The sequence below is a fragment of the Neltuma alba genome, unplaced genomic scaffold (assembly GCF_004799145.2).
Source record: "Neltuma alba isolate B1F8T4 unplaced genomic scaffold, ASM479914v2 tig00011709_pilon, whole genome shotgun sequence".
NCBI lineage: Eukaryota > Viridiplantae > Streptophyta > Magnoliopsida > Fabales > Fabaceae > Neltuma > Neltuma alba.
Genome location: NW_021636345.1, coordinates 544,891 through 571,882, shown reverse-complemented (window position 1 = coordinate 571,882; position 26,992 = coordinate 544,891). Strand labels below are relative to the sequence as shown.

At 35.2% G+C, this 26,992-nt stretch overlaps 4 protein-coding genes and 1 pseudogene across 7 annotated transcripts; 2 read left to right on the top strand and 3 right to left on the bottom strand.

Annotated features, from left to right (window-relative positions):
* Positions 1-174: 174 nt before the first annotated feature.
* Positions 175-10,180, bottom strand: LOC114717152 (AP-1 complex subunit sigma-1-like). Its single transcript, XM_028902244.1, has 7 exons — positions 10,091-10,180; positions 2,234-2,320; positions 1,092-1,183; positions 909-1,017; positions 765-800; positions 463-549; positions 175-246 (listed from the first exon to the last, which is right to left on the bottom strand). The coding sequence occupies exons 1-7, from the start codon at positions 10,178-10,180 to the stop codon at positions 175-177; spliced, it is 573 nt and encodes a 190-aa protein (XP_028758077.1).
* Positions 10,181-11,210: 1,030 nt separating this feature from the next.
* Positions 11,211-13,397, top strand: LOC114717151 (ETHYLENE INSENSITIVE 3-like 1 protein). Its single transcript, XM_028902243.1, has one exon. It carries the CDS (start codon positions 11,211-11,213, stop codon positions 13,395-13,397), a length of 2,187 nt encoding a protein of 728 aa, XP_028758076.1.
* Positions 13,398-15,364: 1,967 nt separating this feature from the next.
* Positions 15,365-16,015, top strand: LOC114717150 (NDR1/HIN1-like protein 13). Its single transcript, XM_028902242.1, has one exon. It carries the CDS (start codon positions 15,365-15,367, stop codon positions 16,013-16,015), a length of 651 nt encoding a protein of 216 aa, XP_028758075.1.
* Positions 16,016-19,855: 3,840 nt separating this feature from the next.
* LOC114717113 (uncharacterized) lies at positions 19,856-20,630 on the bottom strand (annotated as a pseudogene).
* On the bottom strand, positions 20,545-26,747 carry LOC114717112 (nitrate regulatory gene2 protein-like). 4 transcript variants are annotated; one of them, XM_028902189.1, is made up of 6 exons: positions 26,670-26,747; positions 24,473-25,649; positions 24,073-24,147; positions 22,925-23,139; positions 21,165-21,386; positions 20,545-20,635 (listed from the first exon to the last, which is right to left on the bottom strand). In XM_028902189.1, the coding sequence occupies exons 2-5, from the start codon at positions 25,590-25,592 to the stop codon at positions 21,354-21,356; spliced, it is 1,443 nt and encodes a 480-aa protein (XP_028758022.1). In that variant the 5' UTR covers positions 25,593-25,649; positions 26,670-26,747; the 3' UTR covers positions 20,545-20,635; positions 21,165-21,353. The 4 variants fall into 4 exon arrangements, with proteins under 4 accessions (XP_028758022.1, XP_028758023.1, XP_028758021.1 ...); XM_028902190.1 differs by lacking the exon at positions 26,670-26,747 and adding an exon at positions 25,729-26,466; XM_028902188.1 differs by lacking the exon at positions 26,670-26,747 and adding an exon at positions 26,137-26,466.
* Positions 26,748-26,992: the final 245 nt, after the last annotated feature.

The window sequence follows — 26,992 nt, the reverse complement described above, 5'->3', positions numbered from 1 at the left end:
TGGTCTTATAATTGAATCAGCAAGGGTATGGATGTCTTTTCACTCAAAAGAAAACCCATATATATATATGTATATATATCTGAATAGTAGAATCAATAATGTTGAGAGAGTTGCGTCCTTGAACAAATATTATTGGTATTGGGTGCAAAGTAGAGGGAAACGCATGGATTGCTCTTATTTGGTGGCTTGTGCAATGATGTTGCCTATTGAACTGGATTGCTCTTTAGCAGCCTCTACCAGCTCCTCCTGCACTAATTTTTGTTAGACCCTAAAATCTACATGTTTGAACTCAAGAACAGAGGACAACAGAACAGAACAATGGATATTAAGTGTTAAATTCATCATGATTAATCTCTGACCCGGTGTTAGTATTGTGGGGAGAAAAAAAAATCCCTTTTCAATACACAATCTTGATATCGTCATTCAACAGCAGCAATTGGTAAGGCTCATTTTCATTCATACCTGTGCAACTATTAGTCTCAAGGTAGTTCTTTTGCTGGTCTCCTGCACATGCCCAGCTAGCAAAATTTCGTCCAACATGTAATATGCCTGCCATGATCAAAGCTTACCATACTAAGAATAATTGTATTGAATCCAGAAACCACACAAGCAAGACACGCAATTTACAGTATTTCATTATAATCATATCAGACAATATTAGTTTTGAGCCATTTAGAGCCTCATCGTTAGCTAGAGAGACGCTGTGACAGGCAAAGGAATTCTATTTAGAAAATTTGGAAAAGAAATTGAGGTCAGATATATACCTTATGGAAATTAAAGATTAAATCCAGCTCGCAGACCTGATAAGAAAGCCAATAAAAGTAACACAGAAACAAATACACTCCTTTAACCTTTTGCATAGGCAATGCATTAGCTTTTGGAAATTGGGAGATTGAAGAAATACTCACACTACCAAAATAACGGTCCAGTGTCTCAACATAGTGGTGAATGATGGAGAGGGTCTCCAATTCATTATCATCCTGATCAATGCAGAAGCAGAAGTAGAGGCTGGCATATCTAAACATGAACCAAAACCAATTACGCTTGATTTACCTTGAATGGCGACCAATTTCTTAACAAAATTTACCTACCTTTTATAAACAACTTTGAGTCCTCTCCACTCCACAAAGTTGCAAAGCTTTGGAGGGCGAGGAAGAATTTGGCCACTTAGCTCTCGAATTACCTTGCAAAATGAAAGATCAGAACAAGAAACAGCCTAAGCAATTCAGTGGATTATCACATGGTTTTAGGACCTTCAGTACAGAATCAATGATACGGAAAAGTGCAAAACGCATCGCCTTTACTGTACCATTTATGATTTTTGGTATGCACATACTGATCACCGTCCAAACTGAAAGGTCCGAACTACAAACAGGCTACGCATTGGATAATTACATGGGGCTAGGACTTTCAGTACGGAGCTGAGAATCCACATTGACGCCCCAGATAAAATCCAAAATACATGTAAATTTCTGTACCTTTTATAACTCTTGGCATGCATATTGGTGCAAAAGCATGAATGAAAGACCATAACAAGAAATAAATTAAGCAGTGCATCATTAAGATGGAATGCATCTTGGATTGTGATCTTCCACTGTAATGGACCATGCATTTAAAGGAGACAGATAAAATAACACCGAAAAAGGACAAAACAAAAACAAAAAACAAGAAGACAGTGAATAAGTCTACTTCCCCTCTTTTCACTCACTACTACTTCCCTGTCTCTTCCCCCCCCCCCCCCACACACACACACACTTTATATATAAATAAATATATATATATTAAATGTTGGGAAGCGAAAGTATGCGAGCTTCCAAATTCTAACTTTTTCACATTTAGATAGTTACATCGATCCATCGCCACAAAAAAGTAGACAATATTCAAGCCATGTTATCGGGGGGGTGTTGGGACAATAGAGGTATATAAGGATCAATGCCACAAAAAGATTTCAAAATGCAACTTCTGGGCCATTTATGAATCAAGGTATCCTTAGCAACCAACATCATATAAGTTTCCGCAGGCAACATGGCGCTTTGATAATATAGGGGAAGCCGATATCACATAGCAATTAAGCAATCTCTTTAACTTCATCAACAATGATAGAGGCACTTGATTAAATACTTGAAATGACAAGATAAGATATACTGTAGCGTACTTGGAATTCAAAACAACGTAAGGGAAAAATCAGTGTTGCTATAATGAATATTGGGTACGGTTCAAATCTGATGAATACCTTGGATCTTTCCTTTTGAGAGTAAGGTGAATACCATTTCGTAAGCCTTACTTTCCCTTGTCTACTGATGAGAATCACAAAGTGAATCTGCAATATAATTAAGAAGCCAAAGAAGTTATAAATTGCGCAGCCCCTACCAAAATCTATTAGTTCCAATCAAACCCAAACTGCATATGATATATCAGATACAGTAAAATATGTGCTTTATAACAGAGATATTTCTCAGGAGCAATAATGCAAATAGATGGTATATGTGCATGGCGGGAAATATAGGTAGAATAAAATAGGTCCTTTTGGGAAATCTAGAAAACAAAAGGGGGGAAAAGTTGTCCGACAACACGAAGATTCCAGATTTAAACTTCATTACGGAAGTGGAATGTGATTTATGGCGAAATGAGAAAAGTTAAAATCAAACACGTAGAGCTCCGTGTCGGTGGATGAAAGAAAAGAGAAATGAGATTCATATGAGGGATCAATGGGAAGGAGGAAATGCATTCACCATTAGTAATTCGGGGTGTTTCAGAAGAACTGAAAAACCATCGCTTTCTGATTATATTGTTTTTCCAGAAATAGAGAATAATAATAATCTATGATCTTAACCTTTTATCTTAGGGTCAAAATAAAAAGGCTCTATTTTATATTATTTTTACTTTTAACGTGCGGCACTGTGGCCTGTTTTGTGCTGTGTGTCTCTTGTCAAAGCCCCCAAAAATACAGCATCACCTGGTATCAAATAGATTTAGCTATTTTAGGCCCTCACAAATGGAATGTAACAGACTCTGAATTTTTATTTTTCATCTGCAAGGCTCGTCATATAAGAATTTGTCTTTTTTTTTTTATAAAAAAAATTGAGTTTCTTTCACCTATTGATAGTTAAAGGGAAAATTATATAGAAAGACCTTGGAGAAAAAAAATGAAACTAAAGGACTGCGAATTGGTTAAATGAGAGAGAACTACCTAGATAAAAGTGAGTAGAGATGAAAATACTCTGCCATGGTTAATAACATAATTCAATTGTAAATTGTGGGAACTTAGTTGTAAATTTTATAAATTAGTTACAAACCTTAAAAGATAATTACAACTAGATTGTGAATTATAAAAGTTCAGTTAACTTCAAAAATTCAGTTATAAATCTTGAAAGCTCAACTGCAAACTCAAACTCGATGTTTAGTTGTAAACAAAAAAAAAAAATCAAATAGTTAATGAGGTACTCAATTATTTTCAATAAAGTTACCACAATTTACCACCGTGGATGTAGCTCCCATTTTTCGATTAACCTTTTGAAACTTACAAACCTATATTTTAAACCTATTTTTAACTATCTTCCAATATTTACTACTGATCTTCAAACACGTATAAAACTCCTATAATCCTTTTACAACTAATATTCTAAGATTTATAATTAACCTTACAAAATTTACAACTACGCCTTTAGAATTTACAACTGATCAGCTTTGTTGCTAAGGCTTTGTTTGATTCAATGGAAGGAACGGGATGTAGTTCCCATTGTTTTGTCAAAAGCCCATTGCTAACCCATCCTCTCCCTTCTCTTTCTCTTCCCTCTCTTTGACAAACTTCGAACCAAACAGTGCGTGATTGTGTAAGAGCATTGTGGTTTATTAAATTCACAAATTCATGGCTCTTTTATGTCATTTCTTTATTCAAGTGGTCTTTCCTTGTCATTCTCCCACAGTTCGACTAGTCCATATGGCAAGGTGGACCAAAAAAAGTTGCCCATGTGGGGCATTAGGCCCAATACGAAGCTAGACTTGCCTTTACTTGGGCGAATATTTACGTTTGTACTGTACCCAAATATGTGTGTGTGTGTGTGTGTGTGTGTACGATTTTATATATAAATCAATTTCGGTGGGTCTTGTATATACAAGATTTTGGATTAAATAAATATTCAAAACTAATGACCAATATATTTATAACCATATATTAATATGAATTATAAAATTTACACTAATAAGTCATATTGTTTTCAAGTCCTAATGTAATTTAATTTTTAAATTTAATTGAAATGCAGGGACCCGGTTAATTAGGTGTAACATATTCTTATTTATATTATAATAATAATATTACAATATTTCACGTTATACCGTGTAATATTACAAAATTTCGTAAAAATCATTTTAAATGATGAGGATACTCTGATTGAAAGAAATTCAAACAGTTTTAATTTTTGCAAACTATCATAGTGTAATCTATGTGATGTAATTAGTTCCTATTCTCACAGTATGCATATCAATAACCAAGTATAAATAGTTTGTTTTCTGGAAAAATTACAATGAGGTCCCAAGAAAGAAAAATAAATACAAAATAAACCCTAAAAATTGTTATTTTCTATTATGGAACTTGTCATTATAGACTGTTTAGGTTGTTATTAGGATTTTTTAGTAATTATATTTTCCTTGGGATTTTATTGTAATTCTCCCTTGTTTTTTTAATTATTTCATATATCTTATATAAAAGATAATTTTTGAGGTCTTTATCTCATTGTTTCTAATGTTAGACATAAAACTCTAATAAATTATATGAGCCATAAATAGCGTAAATTATTTCTAACATTGCATAGACCTATCCATTTGTTGTAAAATTAGAAAGCTGTTTCATTAATACAGTATCCCATAACTTCATTTTCTTTAAAAATTATATAACTATTTAATCGTTGTATGATTAGAGCAGATAAATTCTCATTACGTGGCAAAGATATCATTATCTACTTTATCTTTTAAAATAAAAACATTTCAGTAACTTGTTTACAAATAAATACAAAAATAAACTTGCATACACTAGGTCACGGCCAGTAATTTAGAAGGCATTGATGTAAATTAATGCAGTGATATGTAAATAATTTGCCGAAAAGAGGATATAAAAAATAAATTTAAGCCAATAAGCTTGTGATTTAATGGCATGAAAGTTCCTTGGTAAAGTAGAAGGTTACTGGTTTGATTCCACTTGTGACTTGGGAGTGTTGTTATCAAACCCACAAATTGACTTTTCGAGTTTAATATTTTTATGTTTTGAACTTGCAAAAACATATTAAGTTACTCTTAAACCTATGTTAGTTGTAAATTCGGTTGAACTTGCAAGTTTACTCGCTGAATTTACTGTTTTTATGTTTTTAACTTATAAAATCACGTCAACTCACCTTTAAACTCGTATTAAATTTTATGATTTAGTTATGTTTAGTAACTTTATATATGAATTTCATAAAAATTTATTTGTTGACTATGGTAAATTATGAATATTAATCGATTTAATTTCAATTATTTGAAATATACTTAAATGATGTCATTTTTTATAGATTAATTATTTAATTATATACTTCTAATATCAATTTATTAATAAAAGTGAACTCTTATGAGCTTATGATTCTAGTTTATGATATAAGTTTGCATCCTTATCATAAGTTTACTTTAACTTGCGAATCTGAGACCTCTGTTCCTTAGTGCTTTCTCCTCTAATTAAAAAAAATAAATTCTATAATACTTTGACTGATGAAAGAAAGTTGCATTATATACATATATTTAAGACAAAAATTTATGGCAATATAATAATGCCCATAACTGTTGGTCTGATTTGATTGAATTAATTAAAGGGCTCTAATTATAAAATTCATCAAAACAATAAGAGTATTGGGCTGCTAATTTGACTATTTAATATTTGATGCATGCATTAATAACATTTAACTTGACAATTCAATAGTAAGAGTCAAAGTATTGATATCCCCATTATGCGGATTGTCTTCATAACTCACAGTATATCCAAAGAAGTTGATAATTGTGACCATTTATTTGCTCATTCGAGTTATTTTATGGATGCTATAAATTCATGAGTCTTATACGCTCCTCTCATAGAGTGTAGAAATTTGCTTTTAATACACACTCATAATGTAAGTAATTAACAAGCCTGTGTGTGTGTGTGTGTGTGTTTAGAAGGGTTTGAATCTTTAACCTATAGTTATATTCCGTCTCACTGTTATCACCTGAATTATTTTTACCAAGACACGCCGCTGAAATATTTTTTTTATAATATGTGTGTGTGTGTGTGTAAAGAGTCGTAATGTTATGATATTGAAGTTCCTTCGGCAAAAAAAAAAACAGAGAGAGAGAAGAAGAAGAAGAAGAAAATATTGAAGATGAAGAATTTTTACATTTTGGTAAGGCACAATTGATCATATATTTATCTTGTTTTGGTTTAAGAATCTGATAAACAAAAATATAAGAAACTGCACGCCGGTAGGCTTTTCCTTGATTATACTAACAATTCCTATGAGTAGATTTTATTTTGGATGGTAGTAAATGCCAAGCATCTATTTTAATAATGCCAGACAAATTATATATATATATATATATATATATCAAATCGATCACTGAATAATGTCGATCAGAACTACTTTAATATGAATTATTTATACTTACTGACATAAAACTTGACAAGAAGATTTAACAGTTTTTTTGTTAAATAATTCCTATATGTTGAAATTGCTGACCTATACGTATGGCTGCACCCCTCTTAGATCAAGGGTGTTTTTTTTTTTGGTGACAAGTTAAAGTTTAGGTGAGTTGGCCCTGGGACTCATTAGGGTCAGGATATGCCTCTAGGCTCAGATAACGCTTATAGAGGTATTTACAAATCACCTATCAATAAGGTTCTCACATTGGCAGCGGGATTTGAACTGATGACTTTACAGGTTAGGAGTCAGCTCCTTACCAACTAGACAAACTCTTGTTGGTATCAAGGAAGTTGATTCTATATGCATAATTCAGTTATTATACCGGCTTGGAAACTAGTTTAGCTGTCATTTATTAATTATCTAACTTTTTATGTTGGTTAAGGAAGACCCCTCACATTAATTATTGAAGAATAGTACTACCTTCAATTCTTAATATAAGAGCTAATTTGCCTTTTAATTTGGTAATGTACTTTGCCTCTCATGGTTATTTTCCCAAAGTAGTCCATATAATAGTTGTATATATTAAAATTTCATCAAATGATAGTTCTAACTAGTACACATGATTAGTAAGAGTATTTTAAAAAAGAGAACATTTATTTATTACAAATAACTGACTTAATAAACATCCTTAATCTACTCAAATTAATCAATTACTACTTTCGGTCCTTAATATTAAAGCTAGTTGATTAATTTGAGCAGTTTAAAAAATTTAGTTAAGTTAGTTATTTGTAATAAATTGGTGTTGTCTTTCCTAGAATATTCTTGCTAATCAAGTGTCATTTGATGAAAAATTTAACATGTACAACTATTATAAGAACTACTTTAAAAAAATAGATAAATATGATAGACAAAACGGATTTAGATGTTATATGTAAAATCAAATTAAAAATCAAACTAGATTTTATATTAAAAATTAGAAGTCGTAACTTTTATATTAAGAATAAGTTAGAATATAAGAATAATGCTGTTTGGATAAAACAAGTAAAGTAGATAATGTACTTTCTAAAAGATAGAAGTTTGGGAATTGCGAGAGAGAAAACTGACTTGGGAGAGAGGAGAGTAACAAACTGTTTTTTGAGGGGCGGGGGACGAAGGAGAGAAAGGAGGAAATGTCAGAAAGGATTTTTCATTGTATTGATGTCATCTCAAGTGAGTCGTATGTACATACATCATCCGATGCATTTAATTTATAATCATACAGTTATAACAGAATATAACTGTCCAACATAAACCAACAGAACTGACATGATTCACTCATAACAGTCCTCAGCTCCTCAAACTTATCAATACCCTGGTCAACAAGTTTAAAAGAGGGATTATAGTCAACTACTATACAATATGTAGAGGCCAGGTGTGAGGGGATCAAACATGTTAACATTGGAAATCAATACCACTGTGTTCTGTTATTGATATAAATACTCCTCCGATTTTAAATATAAGACCTCTTTCGTAGTGTAATTAAGGGATCTTATATTTAGAACTGGAAGAGTACTACTTAATTAATTTAGATAGAGTAAAAAATTAGATAAATTAGTTAATTATAAAGTAAATTGATATTTTGTATGTAGGAAACTTTTTTTATTAGGTTTTGTGCCCCCTCGCTATGAATGCAGCTCATCCTACGATTTCTCTTCAATCCTTTTTATAAATTATAAATAACTAAATTATGTAAATTAAGAAGTCAGTTAAAGTTAATAAATATGTTAGAAAAATATTTTTTTGTAAATACACCCATATTATAGAGAGATCCCTGTGGATGAGGGAGGGAAACGAGTGTGAAAAAAATAAGAGAAAATGAGTTGGCTAGCTTCTCCAAAGATAACTAATAAAAAGAATCAAACTTATTGGGGAAAAAAAAAATTAAAATTGCAACTTATGAAAGAAAAACCATAGGAGCACGTTTTTGGAGAATTAGCCAGCAGCTACCAATAAAAAAATATCAAGTCTTCAAAAAAGTTGAGTGAATGTAGAACATGATGAAAGTAAAATTCTTTTCCCCTTTCCATTTTGTCATGATTTCTTAATTAAATGACTTTTTTCTCTTTTTTTTCGCTTGCCACCCGTCTATGTGAAATCTTACACTGTATTATTTGTGGTGTCTAATAAATTTTCTCACCTTTAAAAGTATAAAATCAATATCATTATCAACATATTAAAAATATAAAATGTACATAGAATCCCTACAAATTATGAATAATTCAACTCATCTTTGGCTTCATGCATTGCATGGACTAAGGCTAATTATTATAAATGTTATAACTTACCATACTATTTGTCTATGAAAATATCGGATGTAAAAAAATATCTACAATAACTATATAAACTCCGCACTATACAAGATTTACATATAAGTTTCATTGTTGAAAATTTAGAATGGCATGATTTTATAAAAATTTTACATGTTATATTGATACTAGTGATTTATAAAAATAGTATAAAAGATGACAAGTAATGATGCATATTTGAGGTCCTTTTAATTTTTTTGATATACTTATACAAATAACCTCAATTTAATAATGTTTCCCAAAAATATATTGAATAATCTCACGATAATGAATTATTTAATTTGATAATGTAAAACTTAAAAATTGTGAGAATTTCATAGCACGTGTGCAATTATATTGTAGCAATTAACCTGCGAATTACAAGTTTGAAGAGAAGACACGAGCACTTCCTGTAAGATTATATTGATATTGTATGTTGCTCATAGTGTTATGATTTACAACAACAAAAAATAGAATATTTTAATGAGTCATTCTTTGCACACTTGTTTGTTGCAAGTATGTACATTGTATAAAATTTAAATGAGTATAATATTATATCACTACTTACAACTGTTAAATAGTACGTAACAAATATCAAAGCCGTTTGACTCAACTGAGATTAAACATCTTCTCTAATTAGTTCTTATCTATGTCTTGACGTAAATAAGAAGTTGCGAGTTGGGCTTCTTCTTAATATGATGGGTGTGTAAGTTTTTCTTTTCATTTGATGAATGACAGGGTGAAAAAACACATGATAAATATTAGAGTCGTTTGACTCAACTGACACTAAGTATTTTTTTAGTCTATACTGTCTTAGTGTGAAAAAAAGAGTTACTGAATTTGATTTTTCAACTAATGAGATAAGTGTGCAAATTCTTTTGATTTGATGGATTAAAAAAAAAAGTGCGCAATAAAGAAATGATATGAAACATAAAATAGAATGGTCAAAGAACATGAAAGCAAGGATTGGATGAAGATGAGAAATGAGATATTTCCAAGAAAATAGACACAAGTATTGAGAGGTCATTAAATGCATTCCAATCCATTAAATGGGAGAGCGGAAGCATTAACAATCCAAAAAAAGAGCAGAATCCCAATGTGATATCCCACTATGGTAACTTCTTAACTCACAGAATCTGAAATCATAAATCGCAATTGCTTCATGTGATTTATTGGCAAAGGTCGCGACCCTCCGACACGGACCCTCTCATTAATTCCCATTTCTACCAAAAACAACTTGTCCCCATGAAATTAACCTTCCCCTCTCCTGCCTATAAATACAATCCCCACACACTGGCTTTACCGCACCACCACTTTCGCAAATACACTAACATCACAGTACTGTCTCCCCTTCTTCTTCTTCTCGCCCTACTTCGGTGGAGGACTCGTTCCTTCATCTTCTGGTATGCTCACTCCTTTGATTGATTCATTCGGTTTCAGTGTTTGTGTTAATCATTTCTTCCTGGAAGCTTTGTGAATCCCATTCATGGGGTTGTGTTCAAATCGGTTCCTTCTTGTTGGTACGCGTACTCCGTGTATCACGTCGTACCCTTTTGGTTCGTCACGAAGCTTTCACCCGTCTTTGATTTCCGTGTCCCTTCAAGTTTTTTTTTTTGGCCTCATTCGCGTTGTTGGTTCACTTTGTATTTGTATTCCGCTGCGTTATGTATCATTTTTAACAGACTTCGCTTGCGAATTTTGAATTTGCGTTTATTCCTTGTTCTCTGGAATTTCCTTTTTAAACTGAAACTCTCCCCCCCCCCCCCTGTCTCTCTTTCTCTCATATTTAGCCGTTATTTGGATTTGTGAAAAATGAAACAGGCCATGATATTGAAAATACGTTTTTCGTTGGAAACGAACGCCGGAAGTGTTTTTCTTATCCCGGGATGCTGGAAGTTTGAAATGTCAGAAGTATTTTTAATTTTCCGGGAATGTTGGAAGTACGGAAAGATTATTTTAAAGTTATGCTTTATTCAATAGTCATTAGCCGATAAATACACACGTGTATCCATATACATGTAAGTATAGGTTATGATGATTCCTTTTTAGTGTGTGTATATATAAATATACAAGGGGGCCGGGGATGATTTTTTTTTTTTTTTTCGTTTCTAAAGCACGTGTATATGCCATTGAAAACAAAGTAAAAAAGTTAAGTTTGACCTTATTTCACGTACTGGTTTAATTATTGCTGGGTTTATTGCTTTTTGGCAGATACAAAGGGCAATATTAAAGGTGAGATTGAATCAGGAAGATGACGATTTTCAATGACAAGGCCTTTTGTGACGACGACCTGGACATGATGGCTGCTCCATTTGTGGAAGGCAGTAGCTCCTCCCTGCCGACCGAACCAGACATGACAATGGAGGAGGATGATTCCAGCGACGATGAGGAACTTGACGTGGAGGAGCTGGAGAGGAGGATCTGGAAGAGCAAACTCCGCCTGAAGCGCCTCAGAGATCAGCAAGGAACAGCGACAGATCATGGACTTGAACTTGCCAGGCAAAGGCAGCAGCACTCGGAAGAACAGGCCAGGAGGAAGAAGATGGCCAGAGCTCAGGACGGAATCTTGAAGTACATGCTCAAGATGATGGAGGTTTGCAAGGCTCAAGGCTTCGTCTATGGTATCATCCCTGAGAACGGAAAACCCGTCACCGGAGCTTCCGACAACCTCCGTGCATGGTGGAAGGATAAAGTTAGATTTGACCGGAACGGCCCCGCTGCGATCGCCAAATATCGAGCAGACACCCTAGCCAGCATGAACAATGGGCTGAATGCTGGTGGCCCAACGCCATGCACCTTGCAAGAGATTCAGGACACCACATTGGGTTCGCTGTTGTCAACTCTGATGCAGCACTGTGATCCCCCTCAGAGGCGGTTTCCACTGGAAAGGGGTGTGTCACCGCCGTGGTGGCCGACGGGGAAGGAAGAGTGGTGGCCCCAGATCGGTATAGCCAGAGACCAAGGCCCTCCACCGTACAAGAAGCCTCATGACTTGAAGAAGGCATATAAGATTGGGGTTCTCACCGCAGTTATCAAGCACATTTCGCCCAACATTCCTAAGATTCGGAAGCTTGTGAGGCAATCTAAGTGCCTTCAAGATAAAATGACGGCCAAGGAAAGCGCTGCGTGGATCGCCATTGTGAATCAAGAAGAGGCATTGGCCCGACAACTTTATCCTGATTATCGTCCTCCCTCATCTTCCCCCGGCAGCTCTCTACTTGATGAGGGCAGTGAGTACGACGTTGAAGGCATCTTGGAGGCTTCCATTTTAGAGCTGGAAGATCGTCGGAAGCGCGACAATTTTATCAGCACGTCCAAGATGGACAGAATGAAGGGAGGCTTGTCACTGCACCAACCAATGAAGAGGAAGATTCCTGCTGAGGTCAACAATAACAAAATGATAAAGGAGCCTCAGATTTTCACATGCCAACACCCTGTGTGTCCTTACAGCGAATCTCGTGTCGGTTTTCCTGACAGGATTTCCAGGGACAACCATCAGCTCAACTGTCCGTACAAAAGCGTTTGTTCATCAGATTACAAGGCTCCATCAGGTTTAAATATTGTTCAGTTAAAGACAATCTTATCGTCTTCATCTTTTGGTCAGCCCAAACCAAATCCTCAGCCTCAGTCTGTTCCTTTGGCTCTACCAGCACCACCCGCGCAGCCGGCGTTCAATATGCCCAGGCTCGTAGTTTCCAACAACAGCCAGAGAAGGATGACTGATATTGTGCCATTCTATGGCTCAACCTTCCAGGGCAATTCCAGCGGCGGCGGCGGCAGCAGCAGCAATGACAACAACAACTTGATTTTGAATACTAATCTTGTGGCTGCAGAAAATCAATTGCTTCCTCCCCAACAGCAGGTGGCTCAAGGACAACAAGATAATTTCTTTGGCGGTCAAGCAATGATGAATGTGGGTAGCTTCTTCCAAGATTCAAGCGTGGCTAATAACAACAATGAACTTCATCAGATGCTTGTGCCACAAGAAGCTCGTCAGTTTGATCCCTTCAAGGCTTTGAATTCTGCTTTTGAGACCAACCACAACAACATCATCGTCAGCAGCAATATCAGTAACAACCATATGATCAACAACGGCAGCAGCAACAACGTCAACAACAACAACATAATCAAAAGCAGCAGCAACATCATCAGTGGTATTGGCGGCAGCAGCAGCAACATCATCAGTGGTATTGGCTGCGGCAGCAGCAGCAACAACAATATCATCAACAGCAACAACAGTATGATCAACAACAATAACAACGGCAACAATGATGAAGATGATAGCAACAATGAAGTGATGATCAACAATGAGAGCAATTTCAATGTAATGTTTGGGTCCCCAAGTGATTTTGGGTCTTTCGATCTCCGGGAGAATATGCAAGGAGCGGGAATAATAATGGATAAGCAGCAGCCAGACATATCAGCATGGTTCCAGTGAGTGAGTGAGTGAGACTGTGGAATACAAAGTAATAGGAAGTCCATGAATCCTCTTGCGTGTCTGTGTCTGTGTCTGTGTCTGTGTCTGTTATATATCAGCATAACTCCTATCTCTCCCATCCCGTCCCTAGGTCCTTCTTGTTGGCTTCTTTCTTTTTTCTTTTTCCTTTTTGGTTTGTTTGTTGGCAATAATGATGTGTGTGGCCCTGCTACTACATCAATCTATGGACCGTTTTGTGTTTATCATATGAATAAATAAGATCTTTATTATCTATGCTACGTGTTTAGATTAGATTCTTACTGTTTTTTAAGGAATTTTGATTGCGTTTAGTTAGATGCGTGCGAGAGAGAGAGAGAGATAACTGCACGCACAATGAAATGATAATAATAAGTGTGGGTTCAACTTATATGAAAACTTAATTAAAAGGATAATTTAATTCCTTTGGCCAAAGATTAATTTTGATGACATGATATGTCTATCATTAGTATAATCATAGATATGAATCACAATAATTAAAATAAGAAAGATCAGAGGGAGACAACTTTCTAAACGGTCAAGAGGGAGCAATTTGGTATAACAATATGGGAGCAGATATCTTTCCATTTCTTTTGCAGAGAAATTAATTGCTTAATAATTCAGCACCAATAAAATTAAAAGTAGGTAGCAAACATTAGCACAACTACAGAAGACTTATCCCAGTTGTCTACACGTGTGTGTTTGGCTTGGAATTGACCTGTAGGATTTATATATCATATTGAGTATTCAATTTTTCAAAGTTAGATATATTAAATTAGACTTATATCCATTTTTATATTTTTATTATTAAATTTTTTTTAATGAAGATATAATAATTAGTTCGTAATCCTCCCATATAAATTAACATGACTATAACATACAATTAAGTAGAAAATCACAAATATTTTTTTAAGAAAATTATTAGACATTTGTCATATTATATATATTTGGAATAAAATCTTATTATTCATTGCAAAAATAAGTAGCACTATAGTGTCTTATATTGCTCTCTCTCCTCCTTAATATAAAAGCTACTTAATCAATTTGGACAGACTAAAAAAGGTCATGCATGATCTCTCTCAAGTACCACTATATAATATTAGATTATGTACCAACTAGGTAAATTAATTTGAAAAAAAAAATGATAAGTATAAGAGATAGAATGATTGAGAGTTTATATTTTAAAACAAAATATAATCTTTTAACTAACTCCCATGTCAAAGACCAGAAGGAGTATATGAAAAATTCTTGGTAACTCAGAGATATATATACTGCATTTAATTCTTAACATAACAGCTAGTTGGATATTTTATTTGATCTTAAATATATATAAGACTCCAATCTAGTTTGTCTTTGATATAAATATACAATTTTTATGAAAAAGGTAATTTCAATAGACATGAACATTCATTTATTATAAATAACTAATTTTTTAATATTCACAGATTAGTTATCTACCTCTTATATTATGAGCTTATAATCAAGTGAGGGGAGGAAAATTAGAAGCTACAGGTACGCGCGATAGATCTCTCAAACTGTGCAACTAATAAGCAACAATTAATGACCATCACGTCGATCAACTTGTAATTAGGAACTGATTAATTAAATTGCACATCTTCTGGCACTACTACTGAACCAACGTAACAGCTTATCAGTCAAATGAGCATGTTATTCCTAAACTTTACTATATAATGATAAAATCTCATCTCAACGTCTGATCCGCCATTTGCCGATGCCAAACAGGACGTGTTTGGCAACTAGGAAAAAGAGCCGGCCACTCCCAGACAAGTCCCCATTTCACCATCCCAGTTCAGCCAAACACGCCTTGACCCATTCCGGTCCCCAGCCAGCCGCTTCTCAAGCTGTCATGAAATCTTCCTCCTTCACGGCCTTCCCCTCTCTCTACACACTCACAAACACAGACACACTCAGCCTCCTTTACTTTCTTCTCAATGGCCAAACGAGTTCTCCCGCACGCTGACGCCAAAACAGCCTCTCCTCCACACTCCAAGCCTACCCCGCGTCCCGGAACCCATATCGTTAAAGTCCCAAGGGACCAAATCTACCGCGCTCCCCACCCTGAGAATGCTCGCCTTTTCCAGAGCTACACTAGCCGGAAGAGCCACCGTAGCCGGTGCTGCTGCCGCCTCGCTTTCATCTTCGTCTTCATCTTCCCCCTTGCTATTGCTGCCGGCGTCCTCTACCTCGTTTTCCACCCTAAACCCCCAGAATACACTGTCCAGGGCGTTGCAATAAAAGGAATGGACCTCACGTCTCCATCATCTGAAGTGGCCCGGATTTCACCGGGGTTTGACGTCAGGATTAGAGCCAATAACCCTAACGACAAGATGGGAATATACTACGAGAAGGGCGGCTCCGTGGAAGTCTTCTACAAGGACGTGACGGTGTGTAGCGGAGCGTGGACCGCGTTTTATCAGCCGCCGAAGAATGTAACGGTGGTCGAGACGTCATTAAAGGGGTCGAACGGAGTTGTGAGAGAGCATCGATGGAAGCTCGTTGGCGTTTGTGTTGAAGTGAAAGTGGGGGTGGCTGTGAAACTGAAGGTGGGTGGGTTCATTGAAGACGTGGGAAATGAAGGGTAAAATTGTGATATAACGGTGGATAAGTCGACGGAACAGGCAAAGATTGCTTCCCAGAGTTGTGATTACAGTATGAATATTTGGTGATGAACGTGGAGATAGATAGGGCTTTAATTACAAATTAATTAATTAATTAATACTCCTCCCGTCATTAATATGAGACATATTTAATTAATTTAATTAGATTAAGAAAGTTAGATAAGTTAGTTAATTATAAGAAATATGACATGTTTTTCCTAAAACACCATAATCATCTTCCTTAATATTATCCCTTCTTCTTCTACTTGATTATAATTAAAGGAGTATACGTAGGGGTAATTTAGAAAAAATTAATAATTATGAGAAATATGTCTTATATTTATGACTAAAATCAAGTCAACAATTAAGTCCTATATTAAGAACCAAAGGGGTATTTTTATGTGAGTCGGTCTATTTGTTCTGTGCACTACTAATTAATTCTTTGAGTTAGTTGCTTTGAATATATATCCTGTGATTCCATTCATTAGCCTGTTAAATGATAATATTAGTGTTGTTGTTGTTAAAATTGGATGTTAACATTTTGCCGCCGCCGGCCGGTTTAGGGTGGTGCTCTTGTTTTTGAGTGAGTTTGTCTTGACAGTTTTAATAATTTAGACATTATATTATTTATCGCGTAATAATCTGATTAATGGGAGATTAAGTTTCATGTGCTCTTGTCTCCTCCAATTAATAATGTTTACTTCAATAATTAATCATAAATTATGAACAATTAATAGTGTGTGTTAAATTAAATAGCTTCTGTAGGGAAATTAATATTTCTTTTATTCTATTATAAGTCACTTCTAAAATGTTTACATAGGCTAATAAAAAATATAAATTTTATTAACTCTTATTCAAAATTTGATAATTTTTTAGGAAAGATCCCAAAAAAAGCCCTTGGAATATAAGAAATTCTAGATTGGGTCCTGGAATTTTGTAAATGACAGAAAGGGTCAATGACCCAATCTGTCATTTGTAAAATCAAGGAGAATTGACAACTTTGCCTTCATTTGTATTCATTCACTATAATGATTTAAGGAATCACTATAAGGGTTTGAGCATTATCTAGATTCGTGTAGAGAATAATTACTCACTTTTTCGTAGTCAGGTGCCTTGTTATTAACTACAACTAATCATGTAATCATTAGAACCGTGTAAGCGTTACCTAGATTCGTGTAGAGAATAACTACTCACTTTTTCGTAGTCAGGTACTTTGTTATTAACTACAACTAATTATGTAATCACTAGAACAGTATAAAACGTTACCTAGATTTGTTTAGAGAATAACTACTCACTTTTGCTTAGCAAGGACAAAATTGTCAATTCTTCTTGATTTTACAAATAACAGATTGAGTCATTGACCTTTTCTGTCATTTACAAAATTTCAAAACCCAATCTGGAATTTCCTATATTCCAAGGGCTTTTCTAGAATTTTCCCAATTTTTAACTTTATTCTTTTTAATGTATAATATACCTTATGAGAACAAAGTTAAACACAATAATAAATGAAGAGTAAAATTTTACGTTCATATAAAAAATTTCTCTTTTGTCCTAAACCCTATTTATATGACTAGAGCAGTACATAGAGCATCCATCATAAATAAAATAGCATAGTTCACTGACAAGAGTTAAATTAGTTGGTAACAAGTTGTCTCATAACCTATAAGGTTGTAAATTTGAATTCTACTGCTAATATAAAAATCTTATTGATGAGTGATCTGTAAATACCTCTATAAAGATTGTCTGAGCCTAAAAGAATGTCCTAACTAGTGAGCTACCGAAAGTCAAGTCATCTAAACTTGTCATTATTAAAAAAAAAAAAAAAACAATAGTGTGTACTTCATATCATACAAATTCAGTGAGACAAAGTTATCGTAGTATGTATAGGAAGTTGTCGTCCTCCTTCAGTTACGTTCCAAAATGATCTATCTATCGTCTCGGCCTCAACTATGCCATATGTCAGCCTTTCAAGTTGGAAACTTAGAAAACACAAAAAAAATTATTAAAGTAATACAAATATTTAGTCGTCAATGCCTACTCTATGAACAATAATATTTCAAGAAAGAAATAAGAAGCTACATGAATACTCTTTATCCACATCCCAACAGCTTATCCTTATCATCTTATCATCTGAGTTGGTATTCAATAACTAATTGCTTATTACGTGCTTGTATATCATTTTTTGATTTATTATCATTTCATGTGAGATTTTTTTTCCGGCTCCACTCACACTGGGCCTCCAAAACAAATACTACCTCCAATCCTAATTATAAGCGTAGTTAACTAATTTGAAGAGATTAAAGAAAAAATTAAGTTAGCTATTGGTAATAAATAGGGTTGTCTTTCCTAAAATATCTTTGCTAATCAAGTGCATTGGCTAGAACTACTATTGTTATAAGGATTATCTTAGAAAAAAATGCCTAAATATTAGAGACAAAGTGAATGGGCCTTATATTTAGGACCATAATAAAAGTCAAACGAGGCCTTATATTAAAGACCGGAGATAGTATAGTATATATATGTGTATAACCAATTGAGAAAATATATTTAAAGAGGATCTCTAAGTATGTTAATTGCAATTAAGGATAATGAAAATTTGAAATTTTAGAAAAAGCATAACGATCTTTGGTTGAGATTGAAATTTCTTATTGGAGTTTTAAACACTTATCTCTCATACTCATTTTCAACATTTTCAGTACTCAGTTTTTCAATTTTTTTGCATTCATCTTAGATATTTTCAATGCGCATTTTTTTTATGTGTTTAGTACTTATCTTTGATTTATTTTAGTGAAAATATAGGAGATTAGTATTGAAAACATTGAAGATGACTATTGAAAAGATTTTTTTTTAAAAAAAGAAAATTTAGTGGGTGTTTGGATGGAAACTAAATCATGATTTTAAAAGTGTGTTTTTATAGTTTACAAAGTAAAGTAAATATGTGAAGGAGTTTGCCTTGTTTTACGAAAAAATATTTTTTAAAAATACTTTTGAGGGTTGCCAAACACCCCATTAGTATTGAATTGAAAATGTAAGGATGGGAAGTGAAAATGTGAAACTGAAAATATGAAATATAAATATTAAAAAGAAAACTCTGGCTGGCCCAAAAAATAGCTCCGAAAAATTTAATTTCACCCTAAGGCCATGATCTTTTTCTAAAATTTTAGAATTTTAGGACCCATAATTAATATTCTTAGAGGGTACTTAAATGTCACTTTCCCTAAAAAAAATTTCGAATATCACATTAGCTTCTGACCCAAAAAAAAAAAAGAATATAACATCAGCATCTTTACTTTTAATTTTGGCCACCAAGTGTGCTACCCAGCTACCCCGGATCCGTCACTACTGGAACCAACGGAGTTGAATAATTAAAATCACCCATCCAAGCATCACTGTAATTAATTTTTTTTTCCTTCCAAAATTTTCAAGGAAAATCAATCATGTAAATATACATAAATTAAATGACATGTATGAGTAAGAGAGGAGGGTGGGAAGGAAGTCTAAAAGAAACAATACTGACACTATACACATTCTATCTCTGCATGCATACTCCCTCCTCACCACCAGCACCAACTAATTACAGCTTTTACCTAACTATCAGGTCACATCACCCTCAGGATTCCTCCTAACCAATATCTGTCAGCTCCTCCTCATTCCCAAACACTGAAAGTATACCCATCTTATAATCACTTTATTCCTTCCTCCCATATGTGCAGATGCCATATGCAATGGACTTGTATCTGAACGTTAAGTTCATTCCTTTGCTTAGATTGCTTTTCAACCCTATAAATGAATCCTATGATATGATTCCAGTGTTTAAGAAAAACTTTTTGTGCTGTTCATTATCTCGACTTGGATTGATCACCTGGATGTTGAGAATTTGAATTACCATCTTGAGAATGAGAATTCCTCTGACTATCGTGAGAATGAGAATTCCACCGATGGTAGTTTCTCTTGGCATCGTGAATGGCTTGTGTAAGTTCTGCATAAATGTTGACGGATGACCTGGCAAAATTAGTTAGCTGACCCAGAAATCTGAGTAAACTTGCTCGAAATCGATCAAAACCCAAAACCCAGTCCTCTGAAATGTCATCTCTAAAGAAGTTTTCCACCGATTCACTCCCTTTTTCGGCCTTCCAGGATGTCATGGGTGGATTATTGGCACCTTTACCCTGGTTCTTTCTTGATGGGGTATAAAAACCGGGCAATCTCACTAGTTTAAACTCTTTATAGAATCTGTGACATCCTTGGAAGGTAAAGTGACAAGCTTTTTCCAGCCAGATGCTACAAGTGGCATATATTGGAGGGCCATAGTTTCTCAAAGGAGGAGGTTGAAGCCTCCTTCTCTTGCTTGATGATTTTTTCGGGGAGAAACACATTTGTAAAGCCATCCATTATAGCCTCCAAGTAAAACTTCTGAGCTCCAATCCACTTGGAAAAACTTGATTGCAGAGAGTGGAGCTCATTTTCAAGATAAGCAGCCATTTGCCTGCGTAGTTCAGACTGCCCAGCTATTCTAGCGCGCGCTGTTACTGTAGGCAGTTGACATGATCTGAAATTGAAGCTTGTGGCATTCAAACATGACTCCCACATTCGCCCATTCTTAAACTGTCATCAAAGCAATAATAAACAGAGGAAATACAAAAATCAGTTCATTTTTTAATACAAAAGTCATATAGACAGAAGCAGAAAAAAACTCAACCCCAAAGCATATGCTTTGAGCCTAAGAAATATCCAAACGTCTCTTGCTGAAGATAAACTCCTCGAGACTATTAATTGCACTTATCTACAAAATTTGCCCGTGAAACCATTCATAGCACTGGTTCAAGGTACACCAATTCATCCATGGTTGAATTGGTAATAATCAGATTAATAATATTTAATTTCATATTAAGAAATTATACAGAAAATCAAAGACACCGATTTGACCACTTCTTGATTGGTTCTCTTTTCGATCAGTTCAATAGAGTTCTTCACTGGTCCTAGCACCAGACCATTCTGGTCTTATTCTGATAACATTGAAAAAAACAAACACATTCTTCGTAGCATGCAATTAAAAGCCACAAGAGGCCGCCATAAATCAGCACTTTGTAAGAAAGATTAACAAAGAAAAGAAAAGAAAAGGAAAGAATCATACCCTTCAATCAACTCCTCAAGTTGTGGCTGAAGCTCTTTGTCCCGCAATTCCTCAATCCTTTTTGATATAGAGTCTATCCTGTGAATTGCAACTGTGATTCTTGAATGCAGATCCTTGATGACAGCACGAGTTTTATCAATTTTGGAGCTCTTTTTCCCTTCAATTCTAGGCGTCTTAAGATTTTACACTTCATGTCATATTTTTTCTTATGAACCCACTAGCCTGAAACCACCAAGAAAAAAAAAAGGAGAATACTGAATAGACATGGAAATTCTTATGTCAAAATCATATATAAAGTTCAGATAAGGCATGCCAACCAAAATTGACCATTTAGATATATTCGCTACTCTATCTATCTATAAATATACTATAATGCTAGACATTGCATTTCCAATTAAAAGGATACGTGCGAGTGCATGCCCACTGAAAGTCAGTATGTTAGAGCGTAACAACTTCTATGTTATCTCTGTCATTTGGGGAAAAAATAAAAAGTTGGCGTTCAATGATGGTTAGTATTTGCGATCCACATAATCGAATACCATTTAAGATTAAACCTACCATTGTCAAATCAATGCTTAATAATATTTTACTCTCTCCGATCCTATTATGAATAGGCACTTGACGTAGAGGCTTTGTGGTTCTTTGTATAAGGCGCCACATACATTATTAATACAATTTTCCTCTCTTTACCCATATTTAAAGATGTGTTTAATATGGGCAAAGGAGGAACTTTATTTAATTTTTAAACGGAGTTAATGAGTATTAAGTTTTTCCTTGATTCCAACGAAAAGTGTTGGAAATGACTTGTAAATGAGACCGGACTCAGTATTTACACTTGATATGATTATCAATCAATCATAAACATCATGATAACCAGGAGTAATCAAGGAACGGAACCAAACTAATTGGTTCCTTAGTGGAAATCCAGAAAGAAAAACATTTTAATGATATGGTTGATGTAACTGATTTATCATTAGTCATGTAGAATTCTAGATGGCCAAATAATGAGGCACAATTGGATGACTGACTGATACACTATCTCTCTCTCCCTCTCTCTTTTCTTTTTAAATCTTAATGGTACCTTGACATGAGGAAAAGAAACCAATGAATATAGTCGGCCTCACTTTCTTTAGCACTGCCAGCAGCCAGCTTATTTCCCAAGAGGTTGTTTTGCCTTCTCTGAAGGTGATTTTAGTTGTAGAACATAGTGTGTCCAAGAATCTTGTATTTCAGGGATTTTGAATCTTTGATTTCAGTTTGACCTTCAATTATACTAGCTTTTTAGCTACTTCAATTTAAACCAATTTAAAGTAGCCCATCAATAGGTTACAAAATGATAGTTCCAGTATCTTGCAACCTCTTCTAACCTTTAAATATGACCAGTGGCTTAAGAGGCTTTTAAAGGATGGGTTTTAAATACTTCTACTACTAGTTTTAAGTGCTGCATCCGACTACTTCTATCAATTTCACATTGTATAAAAGCTCAGTCTTGGCTTTCTGTTTTTCTACAAGTATTTGCTGTAATCTTCTCTCAGAATATTGGATACAAGCCAAGACCCCATCTATATACATAGAAAAGGATTTGTATAAAATGAAGAAACCATTTCAAAATAATTTCAATCTGAGGCTACTGAAAATTGCATGAGAAAGAGCTTCTGATCCTAGTCTAATATCCCAATCAAGATCACAGCATCATACTATTATCCAAATGTAAATTGAAAAATATACCAATATTGAACTGTTCATGAAAAATACAGTACCTTGACTTCGTCATAGAGCTTTTTTTCCCATGCATAGAGTCTGTCCAACGTTGATGCATGGCTGCCAGAGATCATGCAGAAATTATCAAAGATATTACTTGTGATGTTCTCCACATCGTCTTTAGAGTTTGCTCCTAATGGGTTCCTTGAAGAAGAAGATCGAGATGATGCCGTCCTATGCCAAGTTAAGTACTTAATAGAGTTTTGAGGAGGTTCTGAGAAGATAAAAGGAAAGAATTAGAAATAGATTTCCGAGACAACTAGAAAACTAAATAAGAATTATTTCACATGTTATTATGATCATAATGAACTAAATATTTGTTTGCATCAATCCCAATCCAAGTAAACATATAAATGTGTTATGTCTAAAATAGGACATTACACATTAGGCAAATTCATAAATTAAGTGCGGGTAGATAACAGTCCACCATTGATAATAAAGGCCAGCATTCATCCACTCCGGCATTTCATATTCTATGGTCAGTGAAAAAAAGAAGTGAAAATGGTAAGAAAGGAAATTGCGAGGGTATTGCCTCGCAGAACTTTAGTAGTAGTCAAAATCCCAAGGGACTCCCCCTTGGGTGCCCAGCATTAGCTCTTTTCTCCCTTTTTCTTTTCTGCTGTCTCTCTACATTCTCAAAATCATTATCAACAGCCCACCAGCCACAATTTGCCATCCACCAAAGACTCTCACGTGGATTGACCATTCAACATTAGCTTCATCTTTTGTTTGATTATACAATAAATGAAAGTTTTGGTCATGTACATGTAGTTTGCCTCTGTCCCGCACATGTCGCATTACTGCCTAATACTAATTGAATATTACTACTTGCATGAAGATCAGTTAACTTGTGTATGAACATGGTCATCTACTGAATGTAGTTCAATTTAAAATTTGACATCAAGGCTAACCAAGATCAGGTTGATCTAGAGCTGTAAGTAAAACACAGTAGAGACATTATATTTTGCAACCTTAAAAAGTGACAGTTTGAAATAAAAATATCAGGTGGTTTAATGAAATGTCCACTAGCGGTCTTGGAAAGTAAAAGCAGTCTTAAAAAACTTTACCAAGTAGACTAATTTAAACCCAGAAGTGCTAGTGGTAATGGAGATCTTAAGAAAATATAACCAAATGAGCTGAGAAATACCTTCTGGAACTTGACCGGGGTCTTCCCCACATGAGAAACATGCCTTCAAGATTAAAGATGCCACGGATTTATCTGCTAGAATCAAGGATTCTCTTGTTTAGAACATTTCCATCTGTAAGAAAATCGTCTAGAATGGAAAATCCACAATTTAAACCCAGATAATTACAAGACAGTTGTGTAAAAAATGAACATTGTTCATGGTAATGGAATTACTTATTCAACTGTTAATTTAGTTTTTGGTCAGTGTATGATATGTCTTGAATGTCTTTACACGAGTCACTATGTATTTATTTATTTATTACTACCGCTGTTTATGTCTAACATCCATCAGATGCTAACTTACAGACAAACAAACACCCAAAAATAAATTGAAAAAAAGGTGATAGATAAAAAGGATTACTTTCTTTTCCTGGGAATATTGGACGGAAATGCAACTTATTTGCTTCAAGCATTTTTGGAACCTCTGTGCCAGATTCTGAAGCTTTTATAAATAGAAATTCAATATCTTTCATGCTAGAAAATAAGTCCTTCGGAGCAACTTTATTTTCACTATGATTTTCTTTCTCCACTGACTTATTTGTTTCAGTTGGCATTAAAGCTACAGTCGATATTGTTTCCAGTGGTGATAAATTTGGGGAATTGCCCTTCTCTCCGTTCATGAGTTCAACTTCAGATTCAGGATCCCCTGACAGAGGCTTGGTTGGGGCAAGTGATTCATTATCTGCAACATTGTAATTAACTCTGTTAAGATTTTCAAATCTTTGGACCAAGGAATTTGGGGCTGGGTCATCGTCAAATTCATCTTCAGAATCAAGAGAATCTTCCTTTCCATGAGAAGAATGCTTCTCTTCAGCATCTTGCAAATTAGGAATCCCTTCCTCTGCCTTTAGTTTGGCTATATCATCAGGTATCCCTATTTCTTGTTGCCCTCCCTTCCCTTCCATAAAAGAAAATTGATGGTCAACAGGATCAAAAACACCAAAGTAATCCCAGGGCTGATTTCCAGCCGGATGAGAAGAGTAATCAAATGTTGGCATTTCATTCCTTTCATTTGAGCCAGGTATGGTATTTTGTGGTGTGCCTGATGATGTTCCTATTCCTACAGAATGAGCGGGAGGGTTCTCTTCAACCGTTCTAGAAGAGAAACTGCCAAATTTCATATGTTGTGCTTGGATCTTACTAGAGCCAGGAGAAGAGGGAGATGAGGAGGAGGATTCTACTGCATCAAAACGCTGAGACACAGATTGCAAAGAGGCAGGGAATTGTGAAAGAGTCTTCTCAGTTAAACCAATGGGATCTGTTGTTGCATTAGTGGAAGCATACAAGGAAGACTGAATTGGTGCTTCAGTTTCTATGAATTTTCTCAAAGCTGTTCCTGTATTTTTCAGTGACTGGACATATGACACATGAGCAGCTGCTACTGAGCATCGCCCATCAAGTGCTTGTCTAACAAACTTCTTCCTTTCACGGCATAGTTGAAGTGCCTTATCATCCTCCATCTTGGAGCTTGAGGCTCCCATTATCCCAAACGTTGCTCTGGCTCTCTTGTGCTCAGTCTTAGAAAGGTAGGACTATGTCTGCAAATTAATGTCAGCATCATGGATATTAGAGAAATAATAAAAAGACTAATATATGCAAGTGAATGGGATAATAGACCAAGTAACAGCATCCCCGAGAGAATCCGAGCCCAGAAAAATCCCTTCTCCGGAGAAACCAGATGCTTAAACGTTATAAAGAATCGCTAGCATCAAGATTTATGTGGTGATGTTTTATAGTTATTATTGAGAATAATACCGCAGCTTTTTTAATGGACATAAACATAAAATGGAAGAACAGTACAGATTAAAGAAATATGTTAGTCAAATCGTCAGCGCAACAAGCAGCACCGATTACTGCTAAAAGAAAGCCAAATCAAATTTCAAAACATAATCAAATAATCAAAGAAGACAATGGACGTCCACTTGGTGAATCAACAACCGCTGCAGCGGGGGGGAAAAAGCACAGAGAAGAAGTGCAGGAAACAACAGATAGGAAGTTCAAATAAACAGGATCCAGAGAGCGCACGGAAATGGATGGCAGAGTCAAGTGGTAAGCATCAAATCCGAACTAAACGAAGGGAAACCAAAGCTTGGGGTTGAAGAGGCAGGAGTGCTCTACGAATAATCCCAGAGACGAGCTCAGGAAAAAGATTCCAAACGACATGAAGTGTCAGACATAATTCCTCATAAGGCTCGTGCAGTGAAGCGTCCAAAAGCAAAATCGCGCTTATCATCCCAACATATCAGCCGGGTGCTATGAAGTAGGGAGAAGTCACAAGGTAGTCAACCCAATAAAGCCAACCTTCCTTAGAAGCAGCAACGTAGATTCGACAAGAAAATCAGTACAACCCAATACGAGCCAGGCTCTTAGATGTAAATGAAATTCAAAAGAGAAGAGAGGCAAGTATCAAAGTAAAGATGCCCAAAATCGGCAGCAGAAGCAATAAAGTAAGCAAAGCCAATAATATCCAAATACAACTTGTATAGCGAAGACAAGGAGAAAAACAGTAAAGCAATAAAATACATTGGAATTTGATATAGTTAGTGATTTTGGCGTACCGATTATGCAGTGAAGTAAGGCAACACGCTGAGAGCTTGGACTTCAGCGAAGAGCTGCCCAAGGGAAGCATTGACAGAAATGAATATAGCGAGATGGCAGAGAATTCAGACCCGAGGAGGAATCTCGGGGAGCCACGGTGCTGCCATGCAAAAGGCTCACAGAACGACATCTGAGCGTGAACGTGGAGCCCACCTTTTGTAAGGTCAGACTCACAGTCCCGAACGGAGCGTGTCGATCACGCGCTGGATCCACGTTAGGAAGGACGTGGCGGTTCAAAATTAACACTCCTCCACTTAATTTTTAATTTAATTTCAGAGTTGAT

Coding starts and splice junctions, on each gene's coding strand:
- LOC114717112 (XM_028902189.1), bottom strand. CDS start 25,592: ATGGGAGCCTCAAGCTCCAAGATGGAGGATGATAAGGCACTTCAACTA. Junction 23,140..24,072: donor CCCCGGTCAAGTTCCAGAAG/GTATTTCTCAGC, acceptor TTATCTTCTCAG/AACCTCCTCAAAACTCTATT. Junction 21,387..22,924: donor AGCTCTATGACGAAGTCAAG/GTACTGTATTTT, acceptor TGGTGGTTTCAG/GCTAGTGGGTTCATAAGAAA.
- LOC114717151 (XM_028902243.1), top strand. CDS start 11,211: ATGACGATTTTCAATGACAAGGCCTTTTGTGACGACGACCTGGACATG.
- LOC114717150 (XM_028902242.1), top strand. CDS start 15,365: ATGGCCAAACGAGTTCTCCCGCACGCTGACGCCAAAACAGCCTCTCCT.
- LOC114717152 (XM_028902244.1), bottom strand. CDS start 10,180: ATGGGAATTAATGAGAGGGTCCGTGTCGGAGGGTCGCGACCTTTGCCA. Junction 1,018..1,091: donor CTCAAAGTTGTTTATAAAAG/GTAGGTAAATTT, acceptor GTTCATGTTTAG/ATATGCCAGCCTCTACTTCT. Junction 550..764: donor TAATCTTTAATTTCCATAAG/GTATATATCTGA, acceptor TGATCATGGCAG/GCATATTACATGTTGGACGA.